The sequence below is a fragment of the Taeniopygia guttata genome, chromosome 4A (genome assembly GCF_048771995.1).
Source record: "Taeniopygia guttata chromosome 4A, bTaeGut7.mat, whole genome shotgun sequence".
In the NCBI taxonomy this organism is placed as follows: Eukaryota; Metazoa; Chordata; class Aves; order Passeriformes; family Estrildidae; genus Taeniopygia; species Taeniopygia guttata.
In genome coordinates this window covers 15,521,621-15,542,302 of record NC_133029.1, presented here as the reverse complement: position 1 = coordinate 15,542,302, position 20,682 = coordinate 15,521,621, and the positions used below count along the sequence as shown (strand labels likewise).

Below are 20,682 nucleotides of genomic sequence, written 5' to 3'. Positions count from 1 at the left end.
TGGGACAGTGGGAGGTGTCCCTGCCATGGCAGGGGTGGCACTGGATGGGCTTTGAGGTCTCTCCCAATCCAAAGCATCCCATAATTCCAGGCCTGCTGCTGCTGCAGGATCCTGTGGGAGCACGAGCAGGGCAGGTGGGATCAGCCCCAGCTGGAAGGTCCAGATCCCGGGGGAGAAAGAGGGAATGGAGGAAGGTTCCTCCCCCAGGAGGAGCCAGCCCCTCTGGGATATCTGCCAGCAAACCTGGGAACAGAGCTGGGAACAGAGCTGGGAATAAACCTGGGAATAAACCTGGGTACAGAGCTGGGAATAAACCTGGGAACAGAGCTGGGAATAAACCTGGGAACAGAGCTGGGAATACACCTGGGAACAGAGCTGGGGACAGAGCTGGGAACATACCTGGGAACAGAGCTGGGAATAAACCTGGGAACAGAGCTGGGAACAGAGCTGGGAATAAACCTGGGAACAAACCTGGGAACAGAGCTGGGAACAGAGCTGGGGACAGAGCTGGGGACAAACCTGGGAAATTACCTGGGAACATACCTGGGAACAGAGCTGGGAATAAACCTGGGAACAAACCTGGGAACAGACCTGGGGATAAACCTGGGAACAGAGCTGGGAACAGAGCTGGGAATAAACCTGGGAACAGAGCTGGGAATAAATCTGGGAACAGAGCTGGGAATAAACCTGGGGACAGAGCTGGGGACAGAGCTGGGAATAAACCTGGAAACAGAGCTGGGGACAGAGCTGGGAACAGAGCTGGGAATAAACCTGGGAACAGAACTGGGAATAAACCTGGGAACCAACCCAGGAACAGAACTGGGAACAGAACTGGGAATAAAACTGGGAACAAACCCGGGAACAGAGCTGGGAACATACCTGGGAAATTACCTGGGAACAAATCTGGGAACAGAGCTGGGAATAGAGCTGGGGACAAACCTGGGAACAAACCTGGGTACAGAGCTGGGAACAGAGCTGGGAATAAACCTGGGAACAAACCCTGGAATAAACCTGGGAACAGAACTGGGAATAGACCTGGGAACAAACCTGGGAACAGAGCTGGGAGCATACCTGGGAACAGAGCTGGGAATAAACCTGGGAACAGAGCTGGGAATAAACCTGGGAACCAACCCGGAAACAGAGCTGGGAACAGAACTGGGAACAGAGCTGGGAACAGAACTGGGAACAGAGCTGGGAACAGAACTGGGAATAAAACTGGGAACAGAACTGGAAACAAACCTGGGAATAGAGCTGGGAACAAACCTGGGAACAAACCCAGGAACAAAGCTGGGAACAGAGCTGGGAACAAACCTGGGAACAGAGTTGGGAATAAATCTGGGAACAAACCCAGGAACAGACCTGGGAATAAACCTGGGAGCACGGGGAGGATCCCTGGCCCTGCCAAGGCTCGGTGACAGCAGCCAGGACAGTTTGTCCTTCATTTCCCTGACACTGCTGGATGACCTCAGCTCCGGAGGGAGAGGAACCGCTCACGGTGGAGATCCCTGGTGCCAAAACCTCATTCCTCATCCAAATACAAATGAATCCCACTGGAAGGAAGCAGCTGCGCTTTCCAGGGGCAGCGGTTTGCTGGAGGGGGATTAAAACCACTCCAAAATGTCAGGAATTGGGAGGAGTATTTACCATCAGCACCTTATCGCAGCCCCTCATTGCCTGCTCCGCTTTCCAGCCTGCTGGAAGTGCATTCCCGGCCCCTTTTGCTGACTTTGGGAACACCGGGAATCCTTCCAAACCAGGACCTGGGGATTTCAGTTCCCCGGAGCCAAATTCCACTCAAAGGCTGCGGCGTGGAGTTAATGGGTTTTTTTTTTCTGTTTCCCCGGGGGTTGTGTTAAATCCCCTCCAGGCACGCAAAGGACAATGATAATTTGGGAATAAAATGGGAAACGTTGGCTGCGCCCTCTCTTCCCTGGGATTTGGAGCTGCTCCATTGAAGGGACCAAGGCGGTGACAGGGACAGGGATGAGGAGCTGGGAAAGCAGCTGGGGATTTAAAAGGTGCAAGAGCCGCAGGAAAAATCGGGAGTCCCGAAGGTCAGGGAGGATCTGCCTGCTCCGAAATCCCCGCTGGGATCTCTTGGAGTGATGGAAGCTGCGGCAGATCCTGCCTGCGGTGGCTCTGGGGGAGCAGCCGGGTTCCCCTCCCCGGACAATGGCATTTTTAGGGTGCCAGGTTTGCTGCTGCACCCCCCAGACGCCAAGAGGATCCCGTGGGAGCCAAGACATCCCAAGATCCAGGGAAAAAACCCTTTCCTTGGGGGATGCCCTTGGGGTCCATGGCGGCGGAGAGGAGCAGGGCAAGCTTTAGTGGAGGGAGGTTGCGAAACAATTTCCTGTTTACTTCTCTCTTTTCTCAGTTAAATGCAGAAATCGTCCTGAAATGTCACTTGTGCCCTCTCCCCGTCCCTTGTCATCCCTTTCCTTCACCCTCAAGCCCTGCTCTCCATCCCGGCTCGGGGTCCCTGCCGCTGGAAAAGGCCGCTCCCCTGGCTCCTCATGGCATTTAATCCTTGGAGTTGATTAAATCGGACCATTAAAAGCAAATTAGGGACTAATGGGAATAATGGTTGTGCTCAGGGAGCGATTCTGGGAGAGGGGACGGCACCGAGCTCTGCTGGAGAGGGGAAGGATTTGGGTTTATCCCGGGTGTTTTTGGAAGTCTCATCTCCAAGGAACTGATCCCCAGGTGGGGCCAAGCAGGGTTTGATTTATCCTGCCCGGTTAAAAGCAGCTGGAGTGAGCTGGGGAAGTGTTGGGGGGGCTTGGAGCAACCTGGGATAGTGGAGGGGGCCCTGCCCATGGAACTGGATCAGCTCTCAGGTCCTTTCCGATCCAAACCATTCCATGATTCCAGGACAATATTCCATGGTTCTCTCAGTGCTTGGGGGTCCAGATGTGGGCAGGCTGTGCTTCACCGGAGCGAGGATTTCCCCACATCCCAAAGGGGAGGGAACTCCTGGAATATCCTTTCCACGGCTCCCAGCAGAGCTCTGCTCTCTGGGACACCCAATGAGGACCTCAAAGGACTCATTTCCTCACACTGTGCCTGGGGAAACTGAGGCAGGGCAGGCTGGGAGAGGCACAAGCCCCAGTCTGAGGTTGTTTTGTTGTCCCTTTGGGTTGTCCAGGTCCCCAAAGCTTCCTGTACACTCCTCATCTGATCCCAATAAACGCTCCCTGTCTGGCCAATCCCACAGCTCAGGGCTGGCCTAAGGAAAAATTGATTTTTTTCCACTTTCTTTTATTTATTCTTTTCATATTTGAGCCTTAAACATTTGGGCTTTGTTTGGGTTTTTGGGCCTGGGCCCTCCCTAGCCCCGGAAAGGGCCCCAAACCAAAGCCAAACAAACCTCAATCCATGTAGGGGCCATTCCTGAGGGGTTGGACTGGATGATCACTGTGGGTCCTTTCCAATCTGGAATATTCCATGGTTCTAACTGGATGGGAACTCAAAAGCTGAATTTTGAGGGAAAAATCTGATTTTTTCAGGCAGTTTTCCTTGTGAAACGGCCCAAAAATCTGCAGCTCCTCATGCCTGCTCCTGGTGGGAAGGGGCTGTTGCTCCCTGGGAATGACATTCCAGAGATTTCATGCCAGGGAACAAGCTGCTCCTCCTGCCTGCTTCCCACAGGGATCTTTGGAATGATGGCACAGGACCATGACAAGGCCAGGCTCCATTCTCCCTTCAGAATTCCAGATCCCAGAATCCCAGACTGGTTTGGGTGGGAAGGGACCTTACATTTATCCCTGATGGGAGTTTTTAGGGGTGTGGGGGTGAAGGAAGGATTCATCCTTTAGGATGCTGGTGGCTCTGCATGCCGGTGGATTTATCCCACTGGGATTTATCCTGGAGCAGGGAAAGGAGGGACAGCAAACATTTGGGATGCAGAGGTTGTGCTTTGGCTCCAAAGAGATTCAGTTGAGATCTGGTTTAGGTTATTTGCAGGAACATCTTTCCCTCAGATCCTGCCCAGCTCTCCTGGAGCAGGAGGGGAAAATTCCCAGCCATCCATCACCTGGAATGAAGGAAAACATTTTGGACTGCCAGAGCCTTTGAAGGAAACCACCTGGACATCCCCAAGTCCAGCCTGCTCAAGCTCAGCACAAACTGTCAGTGCAGGTTGAACGAGATTTATTTGGCAAATTCTCCGGCACTCACCAGAATCCAACACGTCCAACAGCTCCCAAAACTTCCAAAAGACCCAAACACTCCTCTGCCTTCCCCCTCCTGCTCCCCACAGCCCTGGGGTCAGCAGCTGCTAAACTGAGCCCAAACCCTTGTTTAGTTAAACCCCTCCTAAACAAAGCGTCCAGGCTGCAGTTTCTGCACCAGGAATTGGGAAATCCCCCTGCTCTCCAGTGGTTCTTCCCCGTGCTGGATGCCCTTGTTGTTAAAGGGAGTTTTTGGGGGTTTGTTTTTAAAATAAATAAGATTTTGGTCAGGTTGGAGGGAGCTTGGAGCAGCCTGGGATGGTGGAAGTTGTCCCTGTTTCTGGCAGGGGGTGGGGCTGGGCTGGATGAGCTTTAAGGTCCTTTCCAAGGCAAACCATTCCCTGATTGTTTGGGAGAGGAAGAGGTTGGTTCCAACTTCCAGCTGCTTCTCCCCTCTCTGTGCTCCTCCATCACCAAATCCTTTCTATTTCAACATTCCATCAAATCCCTTGGATTTTTGTGGCAGGATGGGATTTCAGGACTGGGACTGGGATTTTTGTGTCCCCCTCTAAGCCCCACAGGAGCCTCCTTGTCCTCTTTCCCATCCCATGGGATTGAGCTGCTCCACGAGGATGGGGAGAGCTGAGCTTTGGGACCCCTCTGCCTCCCAAGGGTGGCCCTGGAGAGGGGCTGGAGCCAGGCCGAGCACACAAAGTGTTTCCAGATGTTCTCCAGGGGTGGCAGAAGTGCCTGATGGAGACAGTTGGGATTTGGCTTTCCCTTAAGTTCAGCTTTTGTGAAGAGCAACTGGCAATTTGTGGGCAGGTGCCTCCCTGAGAAGGCAGAGCCAGCCCCAGCTGCTGCTCTGCCTCCCTCCCACCAGGGTTTTATTTTGGGATGGAGGATTTTCCAGGAATCTCGAAAGGAGAGGCTGGGTTGTGCTTTCCCTGGGAGGGAAGTGCCCTTGGGGAGCTCTTGAGGGGAGCGTTCCTCGGTGTGAGCTGAGCTTTGCACTGAGGGCAGGCGCCTTCCCCAGGGACCCACATGGGATCTGCTGCCTGGACACCCCTGGGACCTCACTACCTGCAAACCCATCCCAAACCCCATCCCAAACCCATCCCAAACCCATCCCAAACCCATCCCAAACCCCATCCCAAACCCCATTCCAGCCCTCAGGTCTCATTCCCAGCAGGATGAGAAAAGCTGCTGAGTCCTCAGTGCAGATTTCAATAACCCCAGGAATCCCTCCCAGCCCTGGTTTTCCCAGACAAGGTGGATAATCCCCCTTGGCACATGCCAGCCATCCCTGCCCCAGGTGTGTCCTGCCCACGTGCCCACCCTCGGGCTGCCAGCATTCCCAGGGATGAGCTGGGGCATCCCAAACCTCTCCCCAGCCCTGGAAATGCAGTGGGTGGGGAGGATCTCGGGATGGAGCTCCTGGAAAAGAGCAGGATGCTGCCACGGCACCTCCAGCAGCACCTGGAGCCTGGCTTAACCCAGCTTGCACTGGCAGAAAGCTGAGGAGCAGCGTCCCATCTTCTTGGTGGGAAGGAATAACCATCTCCAAGTCCAAATCCAGCAGGGAAGGAGCTGGACAAGGCTGGAGTTTCCCTAGGGACAGCCTGGGGGTGGGAGGTGCTGTGGGGAGCAGAAGGACACACAGCTCTGGGTGGTTTGGACAAGCCCAAGGGATGGCCCAGCAGGAGCTCAGGGTCTGGGAATCACAGAAATATGGGAATATTCCCAGGAAAACCAGGCAGCATCAGGGAATTGGTTCTCCACTGTCTCCCTGAGGCCCTGAGAGCTCCCAGCTCACTCCAGCCATTCCCTGCCTGGTTCTTCCCAACTTGCCAGGATTGTTCAGAGGAGGAGACCTCCCTGAGATGCTTTTCCATGCCACCATTCCCCAGCAAATTTGATCTGTTTGATCCAAGGTCTTTCCTGGGGATCAAATGAGCCTGGTTCTCCTCCCATGACAAGGACACTTTTCCTATAAATAAATACATGCAAGGAAAAGAAACAACCCCAAATCGGGTGCATTTTTGTGGAGATGGATCGCAACCAAAGGATTTTTTCATGAAGTCTCAGTTTCCAGGAAAACCATCGGGCTCTGGAAGGATTCAGGAATAACTCCTGCTCGTGTTTCCTGTGGGGGTCAGCCCTGATCCCAGAACCTGCCACATCAAAACCCCCGGAATGGTGACTCTGCCATTCTGGTTTCTCCCTCAGGCAAAAATTTCTCCTCCCAGGAGATCAATTTTTCAGCCCAATTCCAGTGGGGATAAACATCAAAAGAGCCCCATTTCCCACAAGGCAGCAATTTCTTTTCCCAATCCTACTTAGGAAAACCTTGACTTCAAAAAGATAAAACAAATATGGAATGCAGCTCCCCTCCCCCTTTATTGAAAGGTTTTCTTTGTGTGCACACAGAGCTCAAGTTCCTTTTTCTTGTCTTTTTTAAAGCCTCTTGTAATTTCCTCTTCCAGAGGTTGTTGGAATGAGGAACAGGACCATGAAAAATGTCAAAATACAGTTTTTGCCTTCCCCTTCTTCAGGAGAGAGGGAGAGTCTGGTTTGAAACTTCTGCTGGCCCCAGAGCCCTCCCTCCTCTCCAGGAAGGAGCTGCAAACCTTACTCCCATATGAATCCCAAGCAGGAACAGCCCCTTGGATGCTGTCCAGCCGGGGAGGAGATCTGCAGTTCCTGCTCCAGGAGCTTCACAGGGGCTGGGGTGGGTGGTGGAGGAGCAGGGATGGGTGGTGGAACAGCAGGGATGTGTGGAGGAGGAGCAGGGATGGGTGGTGGAGGAGCAGGGATGGGTGGTGGAAGAGCAGGGATGGGTGGTGGAGGAGCAGGGATGGGTGGAGGAGGAGCAGGGATGGGTGGTGGAGGAGCAGGGATGGGTGGTGGGAGCAGGGATGGGTGGTGGAACAGCAGGGATGGGTGGTGGAGGAGCAGGGATGGGTGGTGGGAGCAGGGACAGGTGGTGGGAGCAGGGATGGGTGGTGGAGGAGCAGGGATGGGTGGTGGGAGCAGGGACAGGTGGTGGGAGCAGGGATGGAGGGTGGAGGAGCAGGGATGGGTGGTGGAAGAGCAGGGATGGGTTGTGGGAGCAGGGATAGGTGGTGGAGGAGCAGGGATGAGGAGCAGGGATGGGTGGTGGAGGAGCAGGGATGAGGAGCAGGGATGGGTGGTGGAGGAGCAGGGATGGGTGGTGGAGGAGCAGGGATGGGTGGTGGAGGAGCAGGGATGGGTGGTGGAAGAGCAGGGATGGGTGGTGGAAGAGCAGGGATGGGTTGTGGGAGCAGGGATGGGTGGTGGAGGAGCAGGGATGAGGAGCAGGGATGGGTGGTAGGTGCCTTGGGTGAATGGTGGATGTCAGGAATGGGTGGTGAGTGCCAGAAATGGGTGGCAGAGAACCCGGGGACAGGCACAGGCAGCAGACAGGGACATCAGGGACATCAGGCTCACCTCCCCTGCGGGCTGAGGCCATGTGCCAGAGCTGGGGCTGGGTGTCACCCAGCGCTGGGCTTGGGGATGTGCTGCCCTGGGATCCTGCCCAGCAAGGACAGGAGGGGCACAGCAGGACACAGAGGCTCTGGTAACTTTGTGTTCCTTCCTTCCATCTCCTCTTGGAGCCCCCTCAGCAAACTTCCCCTGTCCTGTGCCAGCTGGACATGTGGACACACGGCCACTCCGGGCCATCCCTTTATTCCGCATTAGCCAGTGGGGAAGAGCAGCAGCAGCTCCAGCCCCAGGAGGGCCTGGAGAGCTGAGATTGGAGACACCTCATGAGACATCACCAAAATGGCCAAAATTCCCTTTGCTGGGCGATGTTGTGGTCTGGACACCACTGGAGCATTCCAGCCTCATCCCCGTGATTCCCACTATCCTCCCAAGAAAAAATGAAGGGACTTTTTGGCTGACAAGGCTCCAAGGAGTTGGAGAGCTGTATAAGCATTTTACACCCCCAAGAACATCAAGACTTCCCTGCTCCCCCCCACCTCCCTCACAGAACATGTGGCCCTCCCACCCTCCCCAAAATCCCCCCCAAAATCCCGCCTGAAGCATCCCGGAGCCGCGGTGATGTCTCAGCTCAGAGCTGCGAGCACAGGGGGAGCCTCTCCCCTTCCCAAGCGCTGCCAGTCTCAGGCTAAGCTGCTTACAGAGCTCCTGCCAATCCAGCCGTGCTGCCAGGCTGCCACTTCCCAACCCCCACCCCCTCCCCGGCTCTGCTTCCCACCTTTCCCATGTCTTTATCCCAACGATTCCTCTCTGCACCCCCTTGGCAGGTCCCAGTGTGTGCAGCAGGATCCCGTGGAGCTGCACGGGACAGAGAGCCCAGTCCAGTGTCCAAACCCATCCAGGTGCAGGAATTCCAGCCCAGAGCAGTGTCCAGTGTGTCCCACCCCTCCCACCCAACCCACGTCCACAGCAGTGTCCGAGTCCACACATCCAGGGAGGGTTGGGAGCGACTGCAGCAGTCACACAGAGGGAGGAAGGTCGGTGGTCAGCAGCTGCTACAAGGAAGAGCTGGGCAGGATTCAACTTGGAGCAAGGAGGAGGGAAAAAACCCAAGAACCAACTGAAAAGGAGGCAGAGGGAGGACGCCGGGATTCGGGGATGGATCTCTACCTTCTAGGCCACAGCCAGCAAGGGACAGAAAAGGGACGGTCAGCGGTTGGTTGGCGGAGGGTTGGGTTTGTGTCACTCACGATAGAAAACATATTCGGTGTAAGAGGTCCAGATCCTGTCGTCCGTCTGCTCGTGGGCGAAGGCACAGGTGCCCGTGGAGTTGCAGGCCACCATGTGGAAGCCGGCATCGGCCAGTTTGTCAAAGGCTTGCTCCAGGAAGGTGAATTTGAGGTAGTACCTGGACGTGTACCTCTCCGGGGGCCTGTCCGGGTCCCTGCTCTCGTTCAAGGTGTCCCCAAAGACCTCCTTGGCCAGCGAGGTCTTGCCGCACACCATGATCCGGGCCACCCTGCGGAACTTGGCGTCCGTCTGGCTGTCCCTGCCCAGCGTGTAGGAGCCGCGGTAGCCGATGGTGATGAATCCCGCCCTGCGGCCCTCGGTGCCAGCAGCACCAGGCGCGGTGCCGGGCAGCGCGGCGGTGGCCGAGCTCAGGCTGCGCGCGGCGTCCGCGCCAGGGGACGGCTCCTCGGGGTCACTCTGGCAGGGATCATCCCCCAGCGAGTTCTGCTGGCTGAGCTTGGGCATCAGCAGCTTCACCAGCTCCGGCAGCATGAAGTACTCGGCCTCGCGCTGCAGCCGGCCGCGCTCCGGGAAGTGCTCGGGCAGCACCAGCTGCTGGTCCCTCATGTAATCCAGGATGTAGCGGAACAGGAACCCGTCCCGGTCCACGAAGAAGCGGCCCTTGCTGTCGCGGGCCAGCGAGCGCGCGTTCTTCTGGGTGAACATCTCCCAGAGCAGCGAGCCGGGCACGCTGACCAGCGTGGGGTGCCGGGTGATGTACACTTGTCCCCCCACGTTCAGCTCGATGATGTCAGGGAAGGGGTTGTTGTCCTCGCTGCCTTTGGCACAGCTCGCGGGGTCTGCCAGGGCCATGGTGAGCTCCTGCTGCTCCCACCTGCAGCACAAACGTGTCAGAAGCGTGTTAGAGCTGCCAGGAAACACAGCCCACTGCCCTGATCCCAACTGACTGCAGGGCATCCCGAGGGGCCCCAAGCCATCACCCCAATCCCAGGTGATTGGAAATGATCCCAAGCTAGATCAAACATGGAATCACGGAATTGTTTAGGTTGGAAAAGCTCTGTAAGATCATAGAGTCCAACCCAGCACTGCCAAGCCACCACTAAATGCCTGGTTTTGTTCAGCAGGCAGGGCAGGACCAGATCCTGTCTCTCCAGGAGTCTGGAAGTCATCTCTCTTTCCCAATCCCTGTCTCTTGAAGAAGCAGCATTTTCCAAAGCCACCTCCCCTGCCGTGGCACACTGCCCGTGGTCTGACTGTGCCACCTCCACCTGAGCTCTCCAGGCAGCAGAGGGGCTCGGCCCCTCTGCCCAGGAAGGTGCAGGGATGTGGAGCTGCTGTCAACAACAGGAAAGGCAGGGCTGTCACACCCTGGGGACCCGCCAGCCCGGCATCCTGCGGGCAGGAGCAGCTGCCGAGGGAGGAGTTCCTGGTGCAGGGGCCCCGCAGAGCTGGGGCTGGAGGGGTTGTGGTGCCACACAAGGAGCACTCCGGGGCTGGGGAAAGCTCCCTGAAGGACAGAGGGACAGGGGAACAGAGGTTTTTGGCACTCCTGTTCTGTCCTTTCTCCTGGAAAGTGCTCAACACGGACTCGCAGCCAAGCTGGGAGGCGGCAGAACCTCTCCAAAGGGCTGGGACCAAGACAAATCCTGGGCTGCTGCTACAGCAATTGTTCCGAGGCAGATGCCACGGATTTATACATTTTCCAAAGGCAAGCCGGTTCTTGGATGTCTCTTGACACTGCAAATCAGCAGCTTACATAAACCTGGCTCAGCAGCCAGAGCCTGGATCCATGCCGTGCTCTGTGCAGGCATTTGGGAGACCATGGAGAGAAGGGGTTCCCTGGGCTGACCTCCAGCTCTGCCCCCTCCCTGGGTGATCTCAGTGCTGCCCTGGGTCTGCTCGGAGGCTGGGACCCCCCCAGGACTGGTCCCACACCCAAGGATTAGCCCAAGGGCTCGCCCCGTCCCCATGTCCTGCCGCAAAAACTGCCAGGAGCTGCTCCAAAGGATCCCAACACAAATTTCGGAGCAACTAAAGGACAAAGATAGAACTCTGTGGGCACTTTCGGGCACGGGGGCAGAGCTGAGCCAGCGTTTCACGGCCACACTCCTCCCGGCTCACAGGGAGAATCGTCTTTGAACAAGGAGCGACTTGGGCAAGGAAGAGACGGAAGGATGGAAAGAGGATCAGCGCGGTCCCGGCTCCCCGCTGCCCTCCCGCAGTGGCTCTGGGTCCCTTTTCCTGGCGATTCCATGCCCATGGCACATCCCAACGGGCAGAAGCCGCCCGTGCCCGGAGCTCGCATCCCTTTATCAGGCTTGGGGGGCTGCCCATGGTGGGTTGAGGCTCGGGGGGGACGGGCAGAGCGGCCCCGCTGTCCCCTCTGTCCGCCCCAGGCGTGGACCCGGCGGTGACAGCGGCGGGGACCTGCACGGTGACAGCGGCGGGGACATCCCGGCTCGGCCCCGCAGCCGTCCCAGCGCTCCCCGGCCGGGGGACCCCGACCCCGCCGCCCCCGGTACCTGGGCAGGGCGGCCCGGCCGCTCCGCTGCGCTCCCGCCGCGCCGCTCCGGCCGCGCCGCTCCCGCCGCTCCTCTCCGCCCGCCCAGCCCTGGCCCCGCTGTTTTATGGCCGGGAAGGCGGCGAGGGCCGTCCCCTGCTGTCCCCAGGACCGCCTTTCCCCCGCCTCCCTCCGCCTCCATCCAACCAGCCCCCACCGTGCCCGCATCCCCCGTGCCCGCATCCCCCATCCCCGCATCCTCCCCGCTCTGCTACCGGCCGGGACTCACCGGGGAATTCCTCGCCATCGCCTGGGAATGCTGCGGGGCTTGCAAAAAAGGAGGGAGAGGGACTTCTAACGCAGCCAGACGGTAACAGGACAAGGGGAAGAGTTTTAAACGAAAAGAATGGGGATTTAGGTGGGGTACTGGGAAGAAATTCACCCCTCTGAGAGTGGGTAGGCCCTGGCACAGGGTGCCCAGAGAAACTGTGGCTGCCCCTGGATCCCTGGGAATATCCAAGGCCAGGTTGGGGCTTGGAGCATCCTGGGATGGTGAAAGGTCTCCCTGCCCATAGCTGGGGGTCAGATGGCTTTGAGGTTCCTTCCAACCCAAACCATTCAATGGTTCCACAATTCAAAACCCAGCCAAACAGCTGGGTTACAGCAGCCAAACTCTTGCTATTCCTTGGATGATTTTATATTGTTGAGCTGGAGGGACTGGAATGCCCTTTCCCAAGGTAAGAATGACACCACAGGGATCACAAGGAGCTTAGGCTGTTGTGGGAGCCTCTTTGTCCAGGCTGGAAAAACCAAGCAAGAAAAGAGAATTCAGCTCTTTTTAGTTTACTTGAAAATTCTAGTTTTATGTAAACTCAGGAAAATATGACAACTCCAAACAACATCCCAATATTTACACGTTTCCTGGAATCCTTTCCATTGGAAGTCCAATGAAGCTTAAATCCCAACATTCTCTGACAGCAGAGCTGGCCTGAGTTCATCCACGAATTTTTGTCGGTGTTAAATTTTTTAAGAGCAGAAGATGCAATTTCTTCTTCTCCTACAAATTAAATCCCTGAGTCTGGGCACCCACGTCCAAGGAATTTTTCTGTTTGGGTTTCTCCATGTTGTTTTCTTGTATCTCAGGGCTGTTCAATTATTTTCCCATAAATTGCAGGAACTGTGCCTGGATATTTTGTGGGATATATTTATAGAGGGAAGAGAGTTATAAATGAGACCAGTTTGTTGGATGGATGGATGGATGGATGGATGATGGATGATGGATGGATGATGGATGGATGGTGGATGATAGATGATGGATGGATGATGGATGATAGATGATGGATGGATGATGGATGGATGGATGGATGCATGGATGGATGATGGATGGATGCATGGATGTATGGATGGATTAAAGAGATTGGCTCAAAAGACACTTGAAGCAACTTTGAAATTGGCCTGGAGGAAAATTTAGCCACCATGAGCCTGTTTGATTTTTGGGATTGGGATGAAATCCAGTATGGTTTTGTCCCACTTTTCTGGAGGTCTGATCCGATGTAACTGCAAGTTCATCAAAGAATTCCCAGGGAATTTTCAGCTCTGTTGGCTCACAACTCCCTGTCTCGGGGAGACACCATCACCCCAGCCATGATCCAAGTTACTGCTCCAGCCCAGGGCCTCCATCCTGGGCAGCTGTGCCAGGGCTCAGCAATGAAGAAATTTTTCCTCAAATCCAATTTAAACTGATTTACTCTGGAGGCTCTGCTGGGAGAGTTGGGATGGGAGCCCAGGACAGGCCCAGTGACAGGAGCAATGATGCCACTTCCCGTTCTTTTTTCCCATTCCCTTTTCCCAGTTGCCTCTGTGCTTTTTCCTCACATGCCTGAGGCTCAGCGGGGACAAAAATTGCACCCAAATTGGTGCAAATACTCCCATGAGCTGATGTGGAAATCATGGAAACCACCCAGGCCAGTGCTAATGTGTCCAGAGGCAACAGGGAATGGGATCTCCAGGGAAGGGGAAGATGTTTGGCACCATGGAAGCGGCCAGGGAGGCCTGGAAACTCAAGAGGAGTTGCCAGGAGGTTTTATAAAGCAGCTTTTTCAAGTTCTTCCAAGAAGAATGGAGCAGGAATTTGGGTCTCTCTCTGGCTTTAAAGACTTTATCAACCACAAGAGTGGCAGATGATTCATCCCCATCCCGAGAGAAGGCAGGGAAGGGTTTAATGAGGGTTTGTGTCCACTCTGAGATTGCACAGAGCGATTGCGAGGAAGGCCCTGGAGTCACTTCCTGGCTGCTATTCCCATGTTTTCCAAGCTTGGACACAAATCCCTTCACCCCACAGTGCCTCATCCTCCTCATGCCCCTCCAGAGAGTCCAGCCCGCTCCCCAGTACTGCTAAAACCCACTTGTGCTGCCCCAAAGCTCCTTGAAAGCTCCTTAAATTTGCAATTTTAAGGATCGAGGAGTGTCAGCTGGAAGTGAGACACAAATGTTTCCATTGCCTGATTTTTCCTCAGCTAAAAAAGTCCAAAATATAATAAATTGACTGTGAGCCATGCTGGGATGAGGATCCTGTGGCCCATCACGTTGCAGGGATGTTGTCCCAGAGCAGTGATGCTGCTCCATCCATTCCTTGTCCATAGATAACCAAGGGAATTGCCTGTGGAGGCAGGAATATTTACTAGAGGAAAAATCCCCTAATTCTTGGATGTCAGAAGGGTCCACACTGAGGTTCAGATTCCTTGATGCCACGGCCATGATTCACGAGCCAGGACTGGAGGCAGGAATCTTTCATCCTTAAACAAAGTGGAGCTAAAAAGTCCTAAAAAGGCAACAGAATCCCCGAGTGCCAGACTCCTGTGGGGCACGGAATTATTTTTAGGACATTCGGGGCACAGAATAATTTTTAATCCCTTCAGGGTCTTCTGGCTGTATGTCCATCAGTGGGAAAATCCCCCTTTGCAGCATCCATGCTCCTCTTGGTGCTTCCAGCTCTGTCTCCCTCTTCCCCATCCTTCATTCTCCCTCGGTGCAGGGTTTTCCTCTCTGGGGTTAATTAAAACCCCACTGTGTGCAGGGTTTTCCTCTCTGGGGTTAATTAAAACCCCACTGTGTGCAGGGTTTTCCTCTCTGGGGTTAATAAAACCCCACTGTGGGGTTTGGGGTGAGAAGAGCTCATGCCTGAAGGAGCTCTCAGCCTTGAATGATCCCCGTGCAGGGTCCAAACTCCCCAAAATTCAGCAGGAAATTCCTCCCAGCATCCCTAAACCCCATCTTTTTCTCTTTTCCTCCCGGAGCCGCCAGGTTTGCCGGCAGCACGGAGCTGTGAGCTCCTGAGGCTGAGGAGAAGCGACAGAAGCGATGTCCCCTGTGTGGCTGTGCCACCCCCGCGCTCTCCCTGCGCCTCCACGAAGCTCCTGCAAGCTCCAGCTGCTGCCAGCTTCTATAAAAAGGGGTTAATCTGCTTCTGCCCGGAGCTCAGGTGGCTTTGCAGCCCTGGGGACACAGCGGCCACACCGGTGTGACCCCGGCAGAGTTGGAACTCCTTCAATAATTCAGCCACGCGTCGGGTCTGGGCCGCATTTAGCAGCAGCTGCCGCCTCGCGCCGCGGTTGTTGCGGCCTTTTGGTGACAGATCGGCTTGGACAAGGCAGGAAAAAGGCTCTGCTTAGTGGTGCACTTTAATTGGCTCCTAATTAGGGGGGCTCAGCCGGCCGAGATGCCCAGGAGAGCACAGGGAGGTGAGGGTATCACCGGCCAGGGGCTATATACAAGTCATGAATGGGACGGGGCTGCTGTGGAACGCGTCTTGAGCTGTTTATTTTTTAGCATCAGTCTCATTACATGGTTATGACAATGGGAAGATGCCAGCAGCTCACATCCAGGCAACAGACCAAGAACTTAAAGTTACAACTCACTTTATAAGCTTTTTGACCAGTCACACAAAGAAAAATCATATTGACAGTAGTTCTATCCAATCACTATAAGCACACGTACCTTTAGTTAAAACAATGCTTGTTTATTTTGAATACAATACTTGCTTGTAAGCTTCAAGATACAATGCACAGAACTCCATTATTAAGCTTAGACCTCCCTAATATCTCACCAGATATACTTTTCTGCAACTTAGGAAGTTATTCTACCCAAGCATTAATACACAGACCATTGTTCTATTTGTCCTTTCTTTCTACTTGTATAGTTTTTCTGCTGATAAATCTTATAGCTACTGCTTAGCTCTAATCACCATCCTGCTGTCTCTGAGGCCTGCCTTTTGCAAGGTGCCCCAAACCCTCTGATTTTAAGGAATCCCACAGAGGGCAGGGCTGGAAACCCCTCCCAAAGGAGCCACAGCTTGAGGGCATCACCACGGGAGGGTTCTCTGGCATGCTCTGATGGGATTGGAACTGTCACCACAAGGATGATGGAAATTCTGTGTCAGGGACCTGCTTCCATCCTGGATTTGCCGAGAAACAAAGGAGTGTCCATCCAGCCCATCTCATCCCTGGATGGACACTTTGGAACTGCTCGTCCCTGAAGCAGAGATGTCTCACCCAGACATTTCCTTGTGGCCTCTTCCAAGTTGGGCAATTAAAATCCTGATTAAGGAGCACAGAGACCTCTGGATTTCAGGCCAGAACTGTCAGCTGGAGCAGGGTTGGGAATATTTCAGCCCCAGAAGGAAAGGAGTGAGGAATGGCCTGGCCAGAGCAGGAACATCTCCTGAAGAGCAGCGCGGAGCCAGAGGGACAAGGGGCACCAAGGCCTCCCAGTTTCTCTGCCTTGCACTCTCTGCCAGCATTCTGGAGGATTTTATTCCTCTAAGGGAATTTTCCTCCCAGGAGGAGAATTCTGAATTTTGAATTCTGTTCCCAGAACAGGACAACCCAGTGATCCAACCTTTCCCTGAAGTAGGTCCCATGGCCTTTTCCTTCTCATTCCCACATGGATGCTTGGGTCCTCTGCAGGATCCAGGGAAAGCTCCAGCAAACAAAAATTAATGGGTTAAAAAAACCCCAAAAAACTTGTGAAAAGCCTATGGGATTTCTGGGATGTGGATCATCCACAAAGTGAGCTGGGAACAGCCCAGCTCCCAGGCTCCCCACAAACACTCAGATTTCCACTCAGGGAGGATTTATTCCAGTGCTGTTCAGTAAGACCCAGCTGAGATGGGATAAGAAGAAGGGAGGAGGTGGCAGGTGGGTGACAGGAGGGACCTGTGGGGGCCTGGTGCAGCCAGTCTGTTCCTCAGGCTCTGCCAAGGCACTGCCCTGGCATGAAGGTGCCAGCTGGTGCCAGAGCCAGCCTGGGAATGCTGCTGGGGCAGGACAGGGAGCAGGGGGATCTGGCTGGGCAGCAAGGAATCCTCCAGAGCAAACCCAGGCGTGCCCTCCCCTCTCTCTCCTGCAAAGGAGAGGGATTCAGCCTCCTGGATTTCCAGATTTCCCAGTTTCAGGAGAGTGCTGGGATCCTTCTCTTCTTCACTCATTTCACCCCTGGAAGGGTTGCCCAGCATTGGAAAAGTCATTCCAGGGTGGTGGTGGAGTCACATCCCTGGGGGGATTTAGGGGCCCTGTGGATGTGGCACTTGGGGACGTGGGTCAGAGCTGGAGGAATGGTTGGGTTTGATGGTCCCAGAGGGCTTTTGCAGGCTCAGGGATTCTGTGATCTCCAGCCCAAATGGGTCCATGGCTTTTCCTTCCCACTCCTTCCCATGCCACCCTCACCCTTCAGCACAGAGTCCCTGTCCCTGTGTCCCCTGGAGCACTTTCCCAGTGTCCCAGCAGGTCAAGGACAAGTCCAGAGCCACCCCCAGCCAGGGCCAGCCCAGCCAGAGCTGGAGTTGTGTTGGGAACATCAATTCCAGCCCTGCTGGCCCTGCAGGGAGGGTTCACTGCCCGGACCTGCAGCTGGCCAGGGAGAGGTCCAGGAGCACCAATGTCACTTTGCCAGCCAGGGGTGGATTTTGGAAGGCACATCCCTACCCCAGCACCGTGCCAGGGAAATTTGCTGGCCCATTTCCCTGGCCATGAGCCCCGTGTGCCTCATGACTCGGAGAGATCCAGCAGTGCCAGCGCTCCCAGGGACACAGGGCTGGGGAGGGAGCATTCCTTGTGCTTGGAAGGGGCTTTGGAGCACAGCTCCCTGGATCAGCTCCTCAGACCCCAGCCCAGTTAGGGATAACTCTTCCCCTGAGGGTGGTTTGGAAGAGCAGAGCCCTGCTGAACCTGGCACAAGGATGGAGCTCTGGAGCTTCCTGAATGTGGGAATCCAGGGCTTCCCTCTGGCTGCCCTGGCAGGTCTGGGACCCTGGCAGGGGTCAGGAACCCCCCTGGACAGAGCCCCCAGAGACACTGTCTGTGATCTCTGTCCATGGAAAAGAGTTTTCAATCTTACAGGATCAATTACCAGCTCTGAGTGTTTGATATAAGTAATAATTAAGTGTGGCATGGGTGCAAAAGTAAAATTTTAGGATTCTAGATAAGGGGTCCAGAGGGGACAAGATGGAGGAAATTGGGTGTGTCTTGTCCTTTTTCTCCTTCTTCATGCCCTCCATGTTTCACTGTGGTGTTGGCATTTTTCTGTTGGTTTAGGCTGGGGACACACTGTTCAACGTAGGTGACAGATATTGGCACGTTATTGTAAATCCAGCACAGGTAGTTTGTGGTATTTAATGTTTGTACCATCCCACTGAGGGCAGAGCCCCACACGCTGCCCTGCAGGACAGAGCTGCGGCAGGGCAGCAGAACATGTTAGAGATAAACAGAATAAACAACCTTGAAAACCAACACAGACAATTTACAACTTCTTCTTTGGCAGCAGGACTAAAAAACAAAAACTTTCTACAATCTCAAAATCATCAATACCACAAATTCCAACACCTGAATGGACAATTTATCCTTTCAAAGTTGAGAGAAGGATCAAAAATCCTCAAATCCTGAATGGGAAGGGGCCTTAAAGCCCATCTCATTCCACCCCCCTTGGAAGGGGGGAGGTGACAGTGACTGAGCTGTGCTGCTGTCCCCGAGTGGCTCCAGGCCAGTGCCAGGAGGGGTCAGGGACTTCAGCCCTGCCCTGAGTGACAAAGTGACATTTCACACGTGCTGTGTGGGCACTCCCAGGGGTGCTCTCTGCCAGTTCTTCCTGGCCCTCAGTTCCCTGAGCCTGCCTGGCTCCTCCTTCTCCTGCCAGGAGAGTTTGGAAGTGGGGCAAGGAATCATTTTTGGAGAAATGTCTCCCAGCTTCCCTCCCTCCTGTTTCCCTCCCCCAGGAGGAGCCTGGGACAAGAGCAGTGCAGGGATTTGGTATCTTGGTGGATGTGGAGTCTTCCCAAGGGCTTTCATTCCCAACAGAGCTTGGATTTGGCCCTGGCTGAGTTTTCCTGGAGGATCTGCAGCATCTCCCCAGGCAGGCTGTGCTCCCTCCATCCTACCAGTGACAAGTGGTGCCTGTGACAAGGGACAGGACGAGAGGAAACAGCCTCAGGTTGTGCCAGAGGAGTTCCAGCTTTGATATGAGAGAGGATTTCTCCAAGAAAAGCTCGTCCAGCCCCAGAGTTCCCATCCCTTCAGGGATTTCACAGCCCTGTGGGTGTGGCACTTGGGGACAGGGTTTAGGGGTGGCCTTGGCAGAGTTAATGGCTGGAGCTGGAGCCATCATTCCAATTTATCTAAAGAGTCAAGGAGCAAAATCCATGGAATTCCAGCTGATCAGCTCCTGTGGGATTCCCAGCTGACAGGAAAATTCAGATGAGTCCCACTTTTCCCTGTGTCCAATTGTCTCTCCCCTCCTCCCCAGATATAATTAAATTCAATTAATCTGATTATCTGTACAGTCTATCAGAAAAAGAAATCTTAATAGCCTGCTCAATGTGATGAATTAATAGATATTAATTAGAATTCATTCCATTTATCACCATCTCACTGGGCTGGAACTCTGAAAACATTGGGGGAAAGAGGGAAAATTCTCATTTTTAGTTTATAATTCATGTTGGAGCAAACCTTTATCTCATCTGGACGTGTGTCGCACAAAGTTCTAACCCTTGTGACACCCAGGTGAGGACACACACCCACACCCACACCAAAAAAAGGGCCATAAATGGCTGTGGGGTCACCTGGGGGTGGTCCAGAGGTGGATGAATATTTTTCCCGTCCTGCTGGAGGCTGCTGGGGTGGGAAGGGGATCTCCCCACATGTGCCAGATCTCTTTGGGTGCTCAGGGATTTGGGAATTTCCCAATCTGTGACCCCCATCCCTCGCTTGGGCTCACTCCATTTGTTGGTTGTGTTTACTCGAGGGGAAAAATGAAAAAAAGAGAAAGTGGGGCCATAAAGCAGAAGCAGTTGAAAGCTGTGACTGCTCTGGCTGTGCGGGACATAAATCAGGAGAGAGGGATGGGAGGGGAGGGGATGGGAGGGGAGGGGATGTGACCGCAGGAGCCGGCAGGGATGGCCTGGGAGCTGGCAGAGCCTTTCCGTGATTCCCAGCACCCTCTAGTGGGATCTCCACCTCCGGAGCATCCCAAAAAACCACCGAGCATCCCAAACACCTGGCACAGACGGGAAGATGAGGGTTTGCAGCCCTGTCACCCACCGGTGGCTCGGGATCCACTCCAGGGCTGCTCACACAGAAAGGGGAAGGTCCCTGCGGTGTCAGGAGCTTTTCCAGAAGAAGGGATAGCCCTGGAATTGTCCACATTGCAAAAATCAAGGCCCCACGGTGCTCCAGGAGCCAAATCCCTCCTGTCCCCTCTGCCTCTGCTCACTGGGATGGTCAATGGAGCCAGGGATCAGATCAGAGCACCCCAGGAATGCTCTGGGATCAAAGAGCTCCCCAAAATCTGGGGCGGAGCCAGGGCAGCTCTCCAGGCAGTACAGGGGATCAGCCACAGGGTTCCAGGGTGGGAGATCCCAAGTGTTGCAGCTTCCCTGCATCCCTGGGTGTGTTTCCTTTCTGGCTGCAGAGTAAGAAACCTGGGGGAATGGAAAATCATCCTGTGGGAATTCGCCATTAAAGGATGTGAGGCAAAACCCATTCCTACTCTTCCCTGGAACAAAGCAGTGCCTTCTTGGCCTGATTTATTTTAGAATGGAAAATGAAATTGTGGAATGGTTGGATGGGAATGGACTTGTCTTAGGTTACAAGATGTGGCTGGGGCTGTGTGTTCAATTCCCATCTGCCAGAGCTGGGGCAGTTCTCTGCTGTTCTTTGGGCACTTTTCTTTATCTCTCCCACAGCCAATCCTCCCTCCAGGAGATCTCTCCTGTTCATGGGCCATTAATTATTAATTAATTCCTGT

The 20,682-nt window shown here is 54.6% G+C and overlaps 1 protein-coding gene across 1 annotated transcript; it reads right to left on the bottom strand.

Annotated features, from left to right (window-relative positions):
• Positions 1 to 6,548: 6,548 nt before the first annotated feature.
• Positions 6,549 to 11,486, bottom strand: LOC100227542 (BTB/POZ domain-containing protein KCTD12). Its single transcript, XM_030272833.4, has 2 exons — positions 11,411 to 11,486; positions 6,549 to 9,762 (listed from the first exon to the last, which is right to left on the bottom strand). The coding sequence occupies exon 2, from the start codon at positions 9,738 to 9,740 to the stop codon at positions 8,880 to 8,882; it is 861 nt and encodes a 286-aa protein (XP_030128693.4). The 5' UTR covers positions 9,741 to 9,762; positions 11,411 to 11,486; the 3' UTR covers positions 6,549 to 8,879.
• Positions 11,487 to 20,682: the final 9,196 nt, after the last annotated feature.

Bases quoted from the DNA above. Each gene is read 5' to 3' on its own strand.
- LOC100227542 (XM_030272833.4), bottom strand. From the start codon at position 9,740: ATGGCCCTGGCAGACCCCGCGAGCTGTGCCAAAGGCAGCGAGGACAAC.